At 40.1% G+C, this 18,848-nt stretch overlaps 1 protein-coding gene across 3 annotated transcripts in view; it reads right to left on the minus strand.

Moving 5' to 3' along the window:
* rbm33a (RNA binding motif protein 33a) overlaps positions 1-18,848 on the minus strand; it is a 163,721-nt gene that overhangs the window by 50,012 nt on the left and 94,861 nt on the right. For all 3 annotated transcript variants that reach the window (XM_087987564.1, XM_087987565.1, XM_087987563.1), the window contains one exon: positions 4,536-5,159. In XM_087987564.1, coding sequence (XP_087843690.1) covers positions 4,536-5,159 — 624 coding nt within the window. The remainder of the gene's footprint in view (positions 1-4,535; positions 5,160-18,848) is intronic.

The raw sequence follows: 18,848 nt of genomic DNA on the forward strand, positions 1-18,848 counted from the left end.
GAATTTAATCCTCCAAAACACATCACCTTGTATCTGTCTGGATTGAACTCCATTTGCCATTTCGGTGCCCAAGTTGTCAATCTATATCCTGTTCCATCTTTGTGAAGATTTCTAGCTCAAGTTGTGGTTCAGGTTTTAAGTTTGCTCGCTGAGCTGGTAGATTTGTTCTTAAGACGTTTAGTCACCATGCTAGGTAACATCTTCAGCGAGTTTTCGGTGAAGCGCTGGTGTACTGTTTGTGTTGTGGTGGGTGATATCACTTCCGGTGCTTTTTCTGAGAGACTGGTAAATGGGGTCCAAACCGACGTGTTTATTTTTGGAGTCCCAGTTTGATTGCAAGGCCTCTAGGAATTCCGTGCATGTCTTTGTTTCACTTGTCTCAGAATGGATGTACAGTACCAGTTGAACTGGTGTCCCTTGTTGTCTGTGTATAAGGAGACTTGTGATAGTTGGTCATGTCTTTTGGTGGCTTGTTGTTACTCATGTATCCTGATGGCTAGTTTCCTGCCCATCTGTCCAATATAATGTTTGTTGTAGTCCTTGCAGGGTACTTTGCATATGACGTTCATTCTGTTGCTTGTTAGTACAGGGTCCTTTAGATTCATCAAGAGTTGTTTCAGTTTGTTGGTAGGTTTGTGGGTTAGCATGATGAGCCTGTTGTATCCTTGCACAACTGTCAGAACTATCAGCAACTCCACCAATCTTTGTGTCATCTGCAAACTTACTAATCAGACCACTCACATTTTCCTCCAGATCACTTATATATACTAAAAACAACACAGGACGCAAGTCTGATCCCTATGGAACACCACTAGTTACCGGTCTCCATTCTAAAAAACACCCTTCCAGTGCCCCCCTTGGTCAGAATGACCAAGCCAGTTTTGTATTCATTTAGCCAGTCCACCCCAAATTCCATGTGATTTTAATTTTTGTACCAATTTGCCATGTGGGACAATGCTCTCTTGGCTCTCATTGACAGAATATGCTTATTGTGGACAATGTATAGCAAGAGTTTTGGACAAATTAAGCTCACTGAAAGTTTGAATAAGAATTCTGAGAGATCTGGATAGAGCAGACATGAAGATGTTTCCCACTGGTAGGACAGATTAGGGGCAGCATGGTGGCTCAGTGGCTAGTACTGCTGCCTCACAGCGTCAGGAACTCTGGTTCAATTTCAGCCTCGGGCAACTGTGTGTGGAGTTTACACACTCTCCCTGTGTCGACATGGGTTCCCTCGGGGTGCTCCAGTTTCCTCCCACGGTCCAAAGATGTGCAGGTTAGGTGAACTGGACATACTAAATTCTCACAGTGTTCAGGGATGTGTAGGTTAGGTGCAATAGTAAGGGGAAATGTAGGGGAATGAGTCAGGGTGGGATGCTCATCAGAGGGTTGGTGTGGACTTGTTGGACTGAGTGGCCTGTGTCCACACTGTAGTGATTCTATGAAGGACCCAAGGGCTTAGCCTTAGTGATGGGACAGGCCTTTAGAAGTGAGATGAGGAGCAATGCTTTCAGCCAGAGGGTGGCAAAACTGAAACTCATAGCCACAAACGGGCTATGGAGGCCAATTCACTGCGTGTATTTAAGACAGAGAGATAGGTTTTTGATTATTGAGGGGATTAAGAATTACAAGGAGAAGGCAGGAGAATGGGGTTGAGAAACATATCAGAGTTTAGATCAGAGTGGTGCTGGGAAAGCACAGCAAGTCAGACAGCATCCGAGGAGCAGGAAAACCGACGTTTCGGGCAAAAGCCCTTCATCAGGAATACAGGCAAGGTGCCTCCAGGGTGGAGAGATAAATTGGGGGGGGGGGGGGGGGAGGTTTGTGTGGAGAGAACGTAGCCAAGTGTACAATAGGTGAATGGGGGTGGAGATGGAGGTGATAGGTCAGAGGAGGGTGGGGGAAGGTAGCAAAGAGTACATTAGGTGAATGGGGGTGAGGGTGGAGGTGATAGGTCAGAGGGGAGGTGGAGCGGATAGGTGGGATGGGAAATCGGCAGGTAGGACAGGTCATGAGGAAGTACAGAGCTGGAAGGTTGGAACTGGGGTAAGGTGGGGGGAGGGGGGGTGAGGGGAAATGAGGAAGCTGGTGAAGTCCACATTGATGCCCTGGGGTTGAAGTGTTGCGAGGCAGAAGATGAGACATTCTTCCTCCAGGCGTCGGGTGGTGAGGGAGAGGCGGTGGAAGCAGTCCAGGACCTGCATATCCTCAGCAGACTGGGAGAGGAAGTTGAAATGTTGGGCCACGGGGCGGTGGGGTTGATTGGTGTGGGTGTCCCGGAGATGTTCCCTGAAGCGGTCTGCGAGGAGGCATCCAGTCTCCCCAATGTAAAGGAGATTGCATATCAGCCATGATCGAATGGCAGAGCAGGCTTGATAGGCAAAATGGCCTATTTCTGCTCTGATGTCTTATGGATATTATTTTTTAATCAACCTGTCAGTATGTTATGGCACACCTCAGTGGCAGGTAGAACTTGAACTCAAACAATCTAGCTCAGAGGTAGATAACTAACATAACACTATAAGATAATCTTACAATATCATTGATTACTTGCATTGCAAGAGGAAAGAATAATCAATTTAACAAGTACAGAATAATAGTTAGATTTTCTTAACCAGGACTGAATAAAACATTTTGAAATCAAACTAAAGTATGCAAAATCAAGAATGGATGGGACAAGCTAGAAAGATGGGACAATAGTTACAACAACTGAGTTGTCAAGACCAAATGCAAATTGGGAAGATAGGAGAAACTTAGAGTATTGCAAGTCTGTGGCTTTCCCATCCAGTGCGAGTAGTTAAATCACAAACTGTCAACTTTCAAGGAGAGAGTGGATAGCTGTTTGAAGAAAATGGGTTAAACATAATAGGAAAACAAGACCAACTCACTGTGATTGGGGTCAGTTGTTTGTATGGAAAGTAAACAGACTGGATTGGCCAACTCGCTATGTATTTTTCACATTTTATCAGTGTTGCAGATGTCTTTACAGTTTTATAAGTCAGAAAATAATTATTTTCTAAATAACAAAAAATGTTTCCAGATGATAAATGCTTTTGCAACTCTTTTTCAGAGAAAAAAAAAATCCTGGTTAAATTCAGAAAATATATGGTTTCCATGAACTGCATACATCTGCCAGCACACTAATGTATTTTTATTAAATCTATCCGGAAAAAATCTTTTCCAAAAGACCTTCAAAATCTGACAGATCAAATCTTATTTCTATTCTCAAACCTAAGCAAGTGGTGATAACACCAACCACATTCAACAGTGCAAATTGATTAATCCCCCTTTTATAGAATTCCACCTCTCCTGATTACACCTATCAAATGTTAAGTACCATTATGCTGGAGTGACAACACATGGCAAATTCCCCATCCATTTGCAGCAGTCTTTGTGGTCCTGCTCGCCTGTACTAACACTGATGAAAAATTAATTTCCCTTATCTACAACTAAGCCACGAAATCCAAATCCGGCAAACTGGCAACTCTTTCTGTACAGGTATTATGAAAACCTCTGAAGATTAATTGCACGTCAGGTGACATGAAATTAATTTCTGTATTCCTGACAGACATTTGATACTCTGTACTGAGAGAAAAGATAACATTGTCAGAGTACACAGAACGACAGCAGTGCAGCTTCCCGGGCAGCTTCGCAAGGATTCCCTTTATAAAAAGGATACACTGCCTGTCAAAGGTACAGCCACCAATCCAGTTGCTGGCAGACTTTGCAAGACAAGAATCTATTAACAGTGACACAGTGCTTTTTTTTTTAAACTAGTTGCAAATAAAAGAAAATTCAAATTTCTGTTCAAATCCTAGTGACAGTTATGGGAAAATAAGCAGATTTAGCATTCTTCTTTCACCTTAAGGTATAAAACCTGAATTATTTGAAGTACTATTAATATCAAAAGTTTAATTAGTACACATGGGCATTACCTACAGGAGATTTTACTGGAGGTCACATATAGATTATTTTGCACTTCTACAAGCAACACCGTCTGGCAAAACAAAAATCAGATTTAAAGGTGACTCACTATCAAGTCAAAAATGTTGATTTATTTTCGAAGAACAGTGCTCTTTTCCAACATTTACTTGTACTAAACATAACAAGCAAATGACAGAAAAATGCACTGTGAGGCTATACCAGATTTTAACTTCCTAAATACTTGTGAATGCACAACAGAAGTCTCTGAACCACTGGCAAAAAAGATGTGTATACTCAGCACTAAAATGACACTGAAGGAACAATTAAAGACAAAATTTCTACAAAATCACGCGACAATTTTTTTTCTGATGCAACAGAAATTTTTTCAAGCTTCTAAAACCAAACTGCTTTAGCAAATTATTTTAACCTTGAAATGAAGATGAGTAAATTGTAAACCAAAGCTGGAACAAAACATACAAAACCAAACATTCATATTCGCACCTGCGATATGACTTGCATAAACCGAGGTTATCACTGTCAAAGTTAAAACAAAATTGGCTTTCTTTCTAGCAATTGCACAATGCATATGTACAAAGAAACCTAGGTCTTACCATAGTTGGAAGCTTGAGGACTCTTATTTTGGGATTAATGTGAGGCCCATCCCCTCCTCCACTGTTCATCCTTTGCATTACAGTCCGTTTCACACCAGGTTTCAATTCTGGAGTCTTGACTGAAGGGACAATCACCTTTCCACATTGCATGCTAGATCCTGGTAAGTTAACAGGTTTAGACTGAACAACTTTTGGAAACTGAAATTGATTTAAAGGTGCAGGTCTGACCTGTTTGATTTGGTTGATGTTCTTTTTCATTTCTGCTTGAACCTGTATAACATTCCCTGTTTGATGAGTTTTAATAAATTGCTGTTGTGTTCCTGTGACTTGTTTCTTTGTGAATAGTCTGTTTTTTATGTTTGGCTGTACTAGGCTTACAGCTTGTAGTGTGGACACGTTAATGTTCTGGGGAGCTTGTGAGGTATTTACTAGTTGTGATAGTTGTTGTGCAGCAGGCGGCTGCTGCTGCTGTTGTTGTGCAAGACGTTCAAGCAATTCTTTCTTTCGGGCACCGGCTTGCTGCTGACGTCGGAGTTCCTTCTGTTTCAGAATTTCTTCTCTGAGTTTTTTCTGCTCTTCAATTTTCAAACGATATACTCGTGTTTCCTCATCTTCATCTGTAGGCTAATGAAAAAAAACATTAATAAATTCAGACACACAAAATTAAACTATTTACAAAATTGGTTTTACACAATTTTGAAACTGCCTACTTAAGTGCAGAAAATACAAAAAAATTGTTGAAGTCAAACTGCACATTAAGACAATGTCACAGCCAGAACTCCGAGAGATGGAATGCAGTGGTGCAGCAAGGCAGTGAAGCTGATCCATACACCTTTAAGTTAGCTCCGGCTGAACAATGGAAGATGCTGGGAAATTTTTAAAAAGTTCATTCTCTCCCTGCAGAAACAATTCGACAGAATGCAATTAGTTCGAAGATGATAATTAAAAGTCGAACAACTACTCACAGTAACTGCTGCTTTCAAAGTAGCCATAAAGTGCAGTCTTTTGTAATTCAAGCACAGGTCGTTCTGCTATAACGGGACAGTTGTGTTCCTCTGCAATCTTGTGCTACAGAAAATCGCTAATAGAAAATCGCTACATCCGCTCAGTAGAAAGTTCATGTTATCTAAACTATGGCCACACTTCATCAATCACATTATAGCCAATTTGCGCTGATGAAACTAGTTATAGCAGAACAACCTGCAAGAAAAGCACACGAAAAATTCATGTGTATATATTCTTCCATTTCATTCAAAAGAGAAAAACACTAAAGAAAACTGGGAAAGGACAGGAGAATAACAAAGTCTCTTGTTCCAGTTAATGAGCCAAGACCTGTTTCGGTGCTATGGAACTAAATAGTCCTTTGTACTGTAAATTTCATAATTCAACATGAAGATACACAAAATACAATGAATGTAAATATCCCTTGAAAAATTAATGACTTACTTTCTTTGACATTTATGTTATTTTAAAGAAAACTTGGAAACCAATTTACCAACTGAACTATGGTTGTAAATTAATTACAATAAGAGTATGTCTTTCTTATAATTTTCTACATATTAAGCATTGGCAAGGGAAAAGCAGAATTTGATCAAGCATATGGAACTGGCTAGCTTGCAATCCAATATCTGCCATTCTCTCAATTTTTGTATACAAATTACAGCTAACCAGTCAAGCCCAATGTACACAACATATTTTTCCTATTTCATAGAAGCATCCAGTCTTTCGACAGTCCACTGTAATTTTACACCACAATCCAGCAGTGGAATCTTAGTAAACTGCCATGAACCTTTTCACTGGCAACCAATTTCTGTGGAGAAGCGTATAATTTCTGGGTCAGCAGCTGTCATGGATGGATATAAAAAGGAATCAGAGGTAGTGGAGAACTTCAGTGAGTTCCAAGACTAAACACGAAGGCCAAGCTTGCTTTTCTGAGAGGAGAAATCATGTTGGACCAACCTATTGGAATTCTTTGAGGTGGTAACAAGTGCTGTGGATAAGAAGGAGGGATTTGATAAAGTTTCACATCAAAGGCTATCACAGCAAAATAAAAGCTCACGATGTCCAGGGTGACATGTTTGCCTGGATAGAACATGGGTTATTGAACAGAGAGCACAGTGTGCCTCATGCCATAGGGATTGGCATAATTCTATAATTTCTAGAAATGACTTTGATGAGGGAATAAAAAGAATGGTCATAAAGTTTGCTGAGAGCTACTGTCAGGACAAATAGTAAAAGGTCTTTGTCTGAGTAAAGATGCTTCAAAAGAGATGGTGATATCGTGAAAACGTCACTAGACTGGTAATCCAGAACACAGTGTTAATATTCTGGGTACATGGGTTCAAAACCCACCATGCAGATCATGAAATTTGAATTCAATAAAGATCATGAATAAAAAGCTAGTCTAATGGCAACCATGTAACAATTGTCAATTATTGTAGAAATCTGTTTAGATTAGATTAGATTAGATTACTTACAGTGTGGTTAGTTCATGAATATCCTTTAGGTAAGAACATCTGCTGTCATTCCTCGTCTGGCCTACATGTGAAGCCAGACCCAGAGAAATCCAGATGACTCAACTGTGTTCTGGACGATTAGGAACGAACAATGATTGCTGGTCTTGTCAGGAATGCCCACAACCCACGGATGATTTCAAAATAAAGCATTTGGAAAGAGATTGATGACATTAACATAAATTAATGGATGTGATCTGATTGCCATCACATAGACATGGTTGCAAGGTAATTGGATGGTAATTTAAATGGTCATTGGATAGACATATGGATGAAAATGGAACAGTGTAGGTTAGAAAGGCTTCAGATTGGTTTCACAGGTTAGCGCAACATCAAGGATTGAAGGGCCTGAACTGCACTGGAATGTTCGATATAAACTAGTCTGGGATCTGAACATTGACCTGACTGTTCAGAAAACTGGAAGGAAAGGACAGACAGTGTCCCTGCTGATGAAAGAGGAGAGGAGTATTGTGGTGAAAGTGAACCTGGTTTGCAAGGTAAAGATGTAGACATGTTTGATTATAAATAAGTAAGGACATCAGGAAAAACATAGGTTACAGGTGGGACCAGTCCTCAGATACCCCAACAGTAGCTACAATGTAGAAGAGAACATAAATCAAATTGTAATTAAAGCTCGCAAGGAAGTTCTGCAATAATCCAGAGTGGCCTTAATCTTCCTACAGATTGGACAAACCCAATTGGCAAAGGTAGTCAGGGGATTGAGTTTAAAGAATGTATGCAGGATACTTTCTTGAAATAATACTGTGGAAGAGACGATTTTAGACTTGGAGATGAATAGTGAGATAGAATTAATTATTAACCTCACAGCAAATGATTCTTTCAGGAAGAGTGATCATTGCATGCTAAATTGTCTGAAGGCAAGAAACTTGGGACTGAAATTGCGAAAACAAAAGTAATCCCTGCACAGAGGTCGGACAACAAAGTTGACTAAGATCAATTTAAGTCGGGTCAGTAGATATTTATGAAGATAATATTTAGAGAAGTAGTAATGAGAAAGAATTGTCTATCTTCCTCAACAGGAGAAAGTGAGGTCTGCAGATGCTGGAGATCAGAGCTGAAAATGTGTTGCTGGAAAAGCGCAGGTCAGGCAGCATCCAGGGAACAGGAGAATCGACGTTTCGGGCATAAGCCCTTCTTCAGGAATCCTTTCTCAACATAAGAGGAGGCGACAGCCTCATGGATATTATTGCTGGACTATTAATCCAGTGACATAAATAATGTTCTGGGGACACGGGTTCAAGCCCCACCTAGCAAATGGATGAATTTAAATTCAATAAAAATCTGCTGATGATGATGCCATGAAGCTACTGCCAATTTCCAGAAAAACCCATCTAGGTCACAAACATCCTTTAGGGTTGGAAATTGTCATCATTACCTGATCTGGTCTACATGTGACTCCAGACTTCAAAGTAATGTGATTCACACTTAACTGCCCTCTGGGCAATTAGGAATGAGCAATACATTGTAGCTGACACGCTCATCCCATGTCTGAATAAAAAAAATTAAGGAAGAATCATCCATAGCAAACTAAGGAAAATAAAAGATGGCACCAAATTGAAAGACAAGGCATTAAGTTGTGCAGATTAGTGATAGGCCAAGGTTATGGGTAAATGTTTTAAACCTTCAACTGACAGAAAAAAAAGGGGCACCAAATAAATTTTTGAATAAACCATGATGAAATATAAAATCAAAACATTTGTTTATTTAAAAATAAAGTTTCTGAAGTAAATTATGGTCTCAGAGGATGGGAGTAAGAAAGAATGGAAATTAACAATCAGAAAACTGCACTTTGAAATAGAAGAGACTTTGAAGAAATATTTTGCACAGATCAGATATCCCTTCTCTGTATACCCGAAGACTGAAGCAGACTTAACCAGTCCTGTAGACATGCTGACTTTGGGACCTTTGGAAAAATTTTGCGTGGCCCAAACGGATCAAGTTATTTTTCTCAAAAGGTCGAACTCAACATGTCTGCATATATTAAAGAAAACCAGAAATTGCTGGAAAAACTCAGCAGCATCTGTAGATAGAAAGCAGAGTTAATATTTCTGGTCCAGTGATGATTCTTCAGAACTGATTGTAGGTAGGAAAAGGTTGATATATATGTGAAAAGGCTGGGGCGGGGTAAGGAGTTTAAAAAAAAAAGATGGGGCCCATAGAAAAGGCAAAACTGTTGGGCAGATAAAGGAAAGCCTGGGATAATGAATTGCGACTGACAGGGACCATTAGGAGATGACAATGGGTGGGTTTGTGGTAGTAGCCCACATGATGACAAGACCTAGTGTATGGGGTTGGGATAAGGAAATGGGACGAGGTACTAAGCCATAAAATTATTCAACTCAATATTGAGCCCAGAAGACTGCAGAGATCCCAAGTGGAAAATGAGGTGTTGTTCTTTCAGCTTGTGTTGAGCTTTGCTGGAGCATCGCAGCAAGACAGAGACAGAGATTTTAGCCCTGGAGCATAGCGATGTGTTGACATGGCAGGCAATCTGAAGTGACAGGCCTGATCAGGTTAAACCAAGTTGTTTTCCAAAGGGCCATAATAGATCAGAACAGACCCAAACTCCAAAAAATATCCTTTATCCAAAAAATAGTGTTGAGTATTGTTAGAGCTATACTCATCCAGGCAAGTGGACAGCGATCCATCACACTCTTGATGGGTGGTTTATACATGGCTTACAGGATTTGAAGTATCAGGTGAGTTACTCGCCACAGAACCAGGACCAGCCTCTGAACTGCTCTTGCAGATAATGTGCTTAGATGGCTAGTTCAGTTCAATTTCTGGTCAATAGTATCACCCCAAGAATGATGATGGTGGGGAATTCAGCAATAGCATGGCCATTGAGCGTCAAGTGAAGATGGATGGTTTCACTTCTGTGGGAGGTGGTTATTGCACATGTAAGCAATTACCATGCAATGTCATTTGCAACATCAACCCAAGCCTGAACATTGTCCAAGTCTTGTTGCATTTGGATATGCATGTATCAGTATCTGAGGAGTTGCAAATGGTATTCATCACTACGCGATCAGAAAAAACAAAACCCCACTCTGAACTTGTGATGAAAGAATGGTCATTGATGAAGCAGGTGATGATGATTGGGCCAAGGAGGCTACCCAAAGACCCAAGGAACTCCTTTAATGATGTCCTGGGACTTGGATAATTAACCTTCAACAGCATGAACCACTTTTCTTTGAGACAGATTGGACTCCAACAAGTGGAATTTTGTTGGAGTCAAAACATGTCTTTATCTCAAGGGAAGTCACTCTCAGTTCACCATTGGTGTTCAGGTCTTTTGTCCATGTTTGAACTAAGCCTGTAATAAGGTCAGCAGAGTCAGCCTGGAAAAATTCAAATGGAGCATCAGTATGCAGGTTATTGCTAACCAAGAGCTTCTTGAATACACCGTTGACGATCTCCTCATCGCTTTACTGATCACTGGGAATAGACTGATGGAGCAGTAATTGGTCAGATTGAATTTGTCCTGCTTTTTGTTTTGAGGAGATATCCAGGAAATTTTCCACATCATCACGCTGATGCCAGAGTTGCAGCCGTATAAGAACAGCTTGGCTAAAGGCATCACAAGCTGTGCAGGACTAGTCTTAGATCAGATTAGATTACTTAGTGTGGAAACAGCCCCTTTGGCCCAACAAGTCCACACCGACCTGCCGAAGCGTAACCCACCCAGACCCATTCTCCTACATTTACCCCTTCACCTAACACCACGGGCAATTTAGCATGGCCAATTCACCTCACCTGCACATTTTTGGATTGTGGGAGGAAACCAGAGCACCAGGAGAAAACCCACGCAGACACGGGGAGAATGTACAAACTCCACACAGAGAGTCGCCTGAGGCGGGAATTGAACCCAGGTCTCTGGTGCTGTGAGGCAGCAGTGCTAACCACTGTGTCACGGTGCCGCCCACAATGTCTCCAGAACAATACCACAATGCTGTCAGATCCCACAGTCTGTGCAGTATCCTGTGTCTCCAGCCGTGAAGTGAATTTAGTTGAAGTTGGCATCAGTAATGTTGGGACCTCTGGATTATCTGATGGAAACCAATAGGAGACCCACTCACTGATTATTTATTTGGCAGCTTCATATTATCAATTTAAGTAGTTTTCAATTGTTTAAATGGCTGTAAAACTGCTGAAAAGAGTGGGCCCAAAAACACACGGGCTAACAACAGCAGTCATTAAAGGTAAGGTACCTCAGCTTCAATGGTGCAGGTGAATCAAGATTTTGAACACAAATGAACTCAGCAGGTCCTCTTTTTATTCACAGTTAAACCTTATTGATCTACTGATTTCATGGTATTGTTAAGATGCTCAAATCTAGCTGACTGAACAGAGCTTCTCTAAAAGATGTGTGTTCTTGATGCTTCTGAGTAAGATAGAAACCAACGCAATCATATGGAGGACACAACCTGTCAAAAGCCCACATTAATTAAAATAGACATTAACACCGAGAGACATAATTTTATTATTTGCTACCAGTGATGACTAACTACTGTGTGTTTCCAGAATCCTCAGTTTTCTTTCATTTCCTTACTTTTGTCTTGTTCCCCAATTGGTCCATTTTAAAACTCTTGGTGCCCCCAATAAGGTTCCCTCAATTGCATTTATATTCTTTATTGTTAGGGCAGAACTATTACAGGAGAAAAATGAAATGCCAGGACTCCACAGGAAGTTCAGAAATGCAAATATCTTCCTCTTAATGTTTTTGAATTCATACTGCTTTGTGGAGGGCAGGTGAAGGACAGCACTGTTGTGCTTTAGTTAGCAGGTATTATAACACTTTACCTTTTCTTCCCCCATCTTTGTGTTCTAATTTTTCAGCATTTACTAATTTTATAAAATTCAAAAATTAAAGCTGGGGCACTTTTTTTTTAGGTCAAGGGAAAACTAATAATACAAAAAGAAAAAAAACTGTATTTCTTTTTCCTGGCTTGGAAATTCCTGGCCAGCATCCAAATTCTGCATAATAATCTCCATGTAGATTTCTTCTATCTTGCTTCCTTAAAGTGAGAGCTAAGCAAATGGCAGATTGCAAAAGTGAGTAAAAGAAAATATCTATTACCAGTTAAGTTTATTTTGAACCTTATGGTTACTGTAATTAGTTTGCACAGAACAGTAGTTTGCACGCAAGTCACTCTTCATAACACCATTGTTTGTGTTTAATTAACTTTTTATTTGACACCTGTGAAAAACCATTCAGAATCCTAAGCCCAATTTTAATTTTTTGGTGCAAGATCAACTTGGAAAGGAGAGGTCAAGTGACAGTCTTATGGCTTCACAATTTGATTGTGGTCATGAAAATGGAGTGCGCTCTCACCAAGGAATGCTCAAGAATTGATTTTAGGATCAAAAGAATATCACTACTGGAACTCAAAATAACCTTCAAAAAAATTAGCAATGTTTCTTGTGTAATCTTTTTCAGGACCTGGAAACTTCTTATGCCAGCTTTTTGGCTCTCAAATGGAAGTGCTCATTAACAAAGGAAGAAATATCTGGAGAGTTCAGCAGGTCTGGCAGCATCTGTGGAGGGAAAGCATTCAGTGACCCAAATCATCAGCTCTGCTTTCTCTCCAAAAATGCTGCCAGATTTGCTGAATTCCTCCAGCTTTTTCAGTTTTTATTTCATTTTTCTAGCATCTGCAGTTCTTGCTTTTTTCCTTTGGCATAATTCATTAATTATACTGCCCCAAGTCCCCAACTTCACTGTGTTAAACTAGTACTGGAGCATTCACGAGGTATTTAGATTCTGACTTTCACACGTTAATGAAGCTTAGTGAAAGAAACTATTTATTGGAAATGTGGAACATCAAAGATGTTACTGGAAACAAACAAGCCAAGCTGAAGAAATAGTAAGCTAAAATGAACACTTGCCATTTGTATTAAGTAGGGAAAATATGCAAAATACCAGAAGTTCTACAAAAATGGTATTAAGAATCTATGGATGACCATGAAATCATTGCCAATTGTTGGAAAAACTAATAGCTTAAAGGGAAGGAAATTGGAGGAAATCTGCCATTCTCACTTGTTCTATCATACATGTGACTCCAGACACAGAGCAATGTGACTCTCAACTGCCCTCTGAAATTGCCTAGTGAGTCATTCAGCCTTACCAATCACCAAGAAGTCTCAAGGAAGAAATGAAACGATTCAGATTATCTGGCATCGACCTAGACACCGGAAAAGACAAAGGCAAAAGCTGGCTGAACTAATGCCCTGTACAGCTGCAATGTGACCTCCCAACTCCTGTACTCAACACACTGACCAATAAAGGAAAGCATACCAACAGCCTTCTTCACTATCTTATCTATCTGTGACTCCACTTTCAAGGAACTATGAACCTGCACTCCAAAATCTCTTTGTTCAGCAACACCTCCCAGGACCTTACCATTACGTGTATAAGTCCTGTTCTGATTTGCCTTTCCAAAATGCAGCACTCCACATGTATCTAAATTAAATTCCAACAGTCAATCCTTGACCCACTGGCCCATCTGATCAAGATCATGTTGTACTCTGTGCAATTCTCCTAGAAGAAAAACATTGTGAAACTTGAAAGGGTTCAGAAAAGATGTACGAGGATGCTGCCAGGGTCAGAGGATTTGAGCTGTAGGGAGAGGCTGAATAGGCTGAGGCTATTTTCCCTGGAGCTTTGGAGGCTGAGGAATGACCTTACAAGTTTATAAAATGAGGGGCATGGATAGAACAAATAGGCGAGGTCTTTTTGCTGGGTTGGGGGGAGTCTAAAACTAGAGGGCAGAGGTTTAAGGAGAGAGGAGGAAGATATAAAAGGGATCTAAGAGGCAAAGAGTGATGCATTTATGGAATAAGCTGCCAGAGGAAGTGGTGGTCGGTACAATTATAACAATTAAAAGGCATCTGGATGGGTATGTGAATAGGAAGGATTCAGAGGAATATGGGCCAAATGCTGGCTCATGGGACTAGATGAATTTAGAATACCTGGTCAGCATGGACGAGTTGGACCAAAGGGTCTATTTCCATGCTGTACACCTGTGACTCTAAGTTTTGTTGATAAATTTGTCAATTTTAAATCAACAACCTGTGCATATTACTCAATTACAATTTAGTTAAATTGTGAATGTGCATCCTTTATATAGAATTTTTAGTCACAGTCTTGAAGGAAAAGTCAACTTAATTAAATTATTATTTTATTGTTGGTGCTTTAATGGAACTTAATTAGTTGTGAAGAGATATGCCCTGAGCAATATTGGGACTTAGTCAAGTGATGCTGTGGTCAGTAGCACAATTGACAGGTGAAAAGTTCTGTAGGCTTTTGAATGCAGATTTTCACTTAGCCAGTGTTTCATACAGTGTGGCAGCCTCTAAAGGTTACCTGATAGCATAGCAAGAAACAGCAATGCTCTTTCATCAAACTGAATAATCCTCAGAGACATGCAAAGTTTACCACAGGAAGTGCAAAGCAGGAGCTATAACTTAAATTTCAATCACATACAAACAGCAGACCAACTGTTTCGGATAAACAGAAGGACCTAAGAGATAGACAACGTTTTAAAAATTTAATAACGGCCATTTGTAGTATAAGTATTGAGTCTTCACATTCTCTGAAAAATTAAATTGCAGAGTTTAAAAAAGTAGTTTTGTTGTAACTTTCTCATACCATTAAAACAAAATTAGCACTGAATACACCAACCCTACATCTTACGGTGTCTTTCATGGAAAACATATGGGTTAGGTAGCCAAAATTCACACCACTGCTTCACTTTCAATTCCAAGATGAGAACTGGGAGAAGCAAGACATATCTGTCAGCATCTTTCTGATTTGTGGATTTGAATACAATGTACTGTCTAACGTACTCCATAATACTGGGAAGTACAATGAATTTCACTTTTATTAAGAGGACGTCTTTGACTGGGGTAGGGAAGGCTGGTTTGAACAAAAAAATAAGCACGACAAAGACAATGCCTGCATGATTATTTCAGAAGTGCTGGTACTACCCTTTAGATGAGGTCACTTCCACATGCCAATTGCTGGGCACAGTTTTTGAAATTGTCAAAAATAGTAAAGTTAGACCAATTTGTCTAATGTATTCAAATAATTCCGGTATATTCCCAAACAACATAGCCATCTGAACTTCATACAAAAGATAACACAGAGACTCGAAGACAAAACTGGTAGATGCCTGAAGTGAACAAGTATCTGCTGTCAAAAATGTGACATGTTGAGATCGGGGTTCTTAGATGTCTGCCTGCGCAATTTTCAAATGCGCATTCTTCAGCATTGAGTTCATGTTTAGATTAGAATGTCAGCTAGTATCTTGCTCGAGGGAAATTCTTCAACCCACCGGGAGAAGTGGCATCATAGGTTGACCAATGGATATTCTGCTCCTATTATTTATCAGTGAGCTCCTCATTTCATTATCACTCATTGATCAATCACTGGAACTGAATTACACTATATGATACATTTACTCGGCGGACAAAGCAATTCCCTTAAATTGGCTGGAGCTGGAGAAAGTGGAAACTGAAAAAAAAAGCAAGGTGATACATGAATAGGCCACAAGAATTGAATTTTGTAGATATTTGCAGTTAGAAAAGAACTACAGGCAACACAGATCAAAACTATGCCTGATTGCCAAATTCCACATTTCAGCACAGATGCCAATTCCTGTGGAACAGAGAGCAACTTACACTGCTTGTAGACAAAGCACTCCACAATGAAGAAGATGCACCAAATAAAGTCTTCTGTCATTTCAGAAAGCTGGAACTTGCCTGTCTACTGAAATAAATTATAACAGAGTGCTTATTTATAGAGTTTGGGGAAGAGCCAAAAGCATTTTTATGCAAAGTAATTTCCTGAACATATTTCTCCACCAGCCATTTTATAGATAAATTAACACTCCCTTTCTGGAATTGATCCCGAAGTTGCAAGTGGCAAGGTGCTCAATTCTTTAGCAATCAGCAATTAAACACGACCTTTATTGAAGGATCCCCCTGTGGAGCTCTTCCACTGAGAACAGGAATCTGAGAATTGATTGCCTTGGAATAGAGATCAGACTTTGTCTTTAGCTCCTACACAACACAGTCAATTAAAACAGCCAAGCCCAAGATAGCATGCAGAAAGGCACCGATTTAAAATACCTGCCAAATGCAGTATGCAAAGTGTTTCAACAAAAAATACTGAATGCCTCAACGCAACTTAAAATTTATTGCTTGAATGAAATTGTCTTATTTAGTATATTATGTTTTGTGATTTTGTAATTTTTCAAGAGTGAGCAGGGACATGACGTGAACTTTTACTAAATTAATGGAAGCTAATACGCTAAGTCAATCATTCTCCATGACCTTCTCTCCATTTCTGGTGGATCATTCTCATTACCTATATCACTCTACTTCCTTCTCATAGTTGAGTGAAACAGAAGTGACATCTGCCCACATACCAGATAGCTGCACAATCTCTCCACATAACATTAACTCAGAAATCTACAAAGCATTTTTGCATATTATTACTTCGAGAACAATTTTCATTATCTTTGCCACCATAAGGGAACAATAAAGTCACCATAGTCTCAGAGGACCATAGGTTGACTCTCTCATTAGACAGATAACTCGTGGCAGTTAACTTGAGGACCAACATACGTAAGGCAGGACCTTTATGATGATCTCAGCTGGTACGGGAATTGAACGTACTGTTGGATCACTCAGCATCACAAAGCAGCTAACCAGCCAAGTAACCCTAGCAAAGACTGAGTGTATACTAAATATCCCCAATAGCTGACCAATTTTAAAAATTCCTCAACAGAATGCAGGCATCACTGGGTGAGCTAGCTCTTATTGCCCATCCCAAACTGCCCCTAACAAGATGGTAGTGAGCTACCTTCTTACATAGATCATACAACAGTACAGCCAGGAACAGACCCTTCAGCACACCATGTCTGTGCCAACCATGCTGCCATTCTAAACTAATCTCACCTGCCTGCACATGGTCTGTATCTCCTTATTCCCTGCTTGAACCACTGCTGTAAATCTGGTGTAGATAAGCCCACAGTACTGTAAGGGAGTTGTGGGATTTGAAACCAGTAAAGACAGGGATTACTGTTAAAGAAAAAAGGGGTTGGTGGCGAGAGATGTGCTGGCAAGAGATTAGCCAGTCTGTATCAGATCTCTACATTGAAGAGGACTGTGTTACCTCTGGATTATTTTTCATTGTAGTTTGCCATGAAAGCATCCTCCTTTTGGCTTTGGCCTCCAACAATATTCTGACCATGTATAAACTTCAGAAATTGGGTAAAATTCTAATCATCAGCCTTAAGTGCTAAGGAGAGGCATGCACTTCATCACTTTTGACTTGAGGATGGAGAAAAGACCAATGCAGGAAGCTCACCATGACACTGATGGGGAGGAAAGTTCAGGTTGTTTATGTGCAGTCTGAGGGGGCATACTTATTGATTTTATTTTTCAAAGTTTATTTGTGGAGTGTGACCATCACTGTCAATGGATCTTTGGTGAATTTCTGTGGTACATCTTGGAGATAGTAGCAACAGTGTATACCGAGTGTTGATGTAGATTGAATAATCATTTGTGGATGTGGACCCAATTAAGCAAGCTGCTTTGTCCTGAATGGCGTCAAGCTTCTTGAGTGCTGCTGGAACTGCACCTGCCCAGGCAAGTGGGGAGTACTCCATCACACTTCTTACTTGTGCCTTGTAAACGGTGGGGACAAGCTTTAGTGTGTCAGTTCGTGAATTACACTTTGCAGTATTTCTCGATTCTGGCCTGTTCTTGTAGCTAATGTATTTATATGGCAAGTCCAGTTAAGTTTCAGGCCAATGGTAACCTCACAGGATGTTGATAGTCGGGATTCGGTGATGGCGACGCCATTGAATGTAAAGGTAATTATTGCCTCTTATTGAAGATAGTCACAGCCTGGCATTTGTGTTCTGCAAATGTTACTTGCCACTTGTCAGCTCAAGCCTGGGATATTATCCAGGATGTACACGTTTGAACATGGGCTTCTTCAGTATCTGAGTCACCGCAAGTGGTGCTGAATGTTGGCAATCATTGGCGAAAATCCTCACTTCTGACCTTATGATGGAGGGAAAGTTACTGATGAAACAGCTAAAGATGGTTGGGCCTAGAGCACTTCCTTGAGGATCTCCTTCAGAGATGCCTTGGAGCTGAGATGACTGTCTTCAATAACCAAAACCATCTTGCTATTTGCCAGGCATGACTGTAACCAGTGGAGAGCTTTCCCTAATTTCCACTGATTCCAGTTTTGCGACGGCTCCTTGATACCGCACTCAGTCAAATGCAGCCTTGATGCCAAGGGTTGTAACTTTCACCTCACCTCTGGAATTCAGCAGTTTTGTTCATATTTGAACAAAATCTGTAATGAGGTCAAGAGCTTCTTAACGGAATCCAAACTGGGCTGGCCTCAGATAATGAAAGACTATTTTGGGCTTCTCTATAGTTCAATCGCCTGCTGCAACTAATTAATGCTTAAAATGAGACAGGGTTGGTTTTCTAAGTGTCAGACTTGGATATGTTAACATTTCTAAATTGGTAGGGGCCAAATCTTTATATTTCCTCATTGACAGCACTGTGGAAATACCTTTACCAGATTAACTATTGTGATTCAAGGAGGCAGCACAAGGCTCTTAACACCAAGAATTGATTGTTTTAGCGACAATGCCATATGCAATAAACATACTAAAAAGGAAACTACGTAATTAGTTCAAGGTGGACATAATGAACCTAGCCAAAGTGATGTCAGCAAGTTATTTATTTA

The sequence above is a fragment of the Chiloscyllium plagiosum genome, unplaced genomic scaffold, assembly GCF_037043375.1.
Source record: "Chiloscyllium plagiosum isolate Xiang-an unplaced genomic scaffold, Cpla_swu_hap1 HiC_scaffold_5, whole genome shotgun sequence".
Lineage (NCBI taxonomy): Eukaryota > Metazoa > Chordata > Chondrichthyes > Orectolobiformes > Hemiscylliidae > Chiloscyllium > Chiloscyllium plagiosum.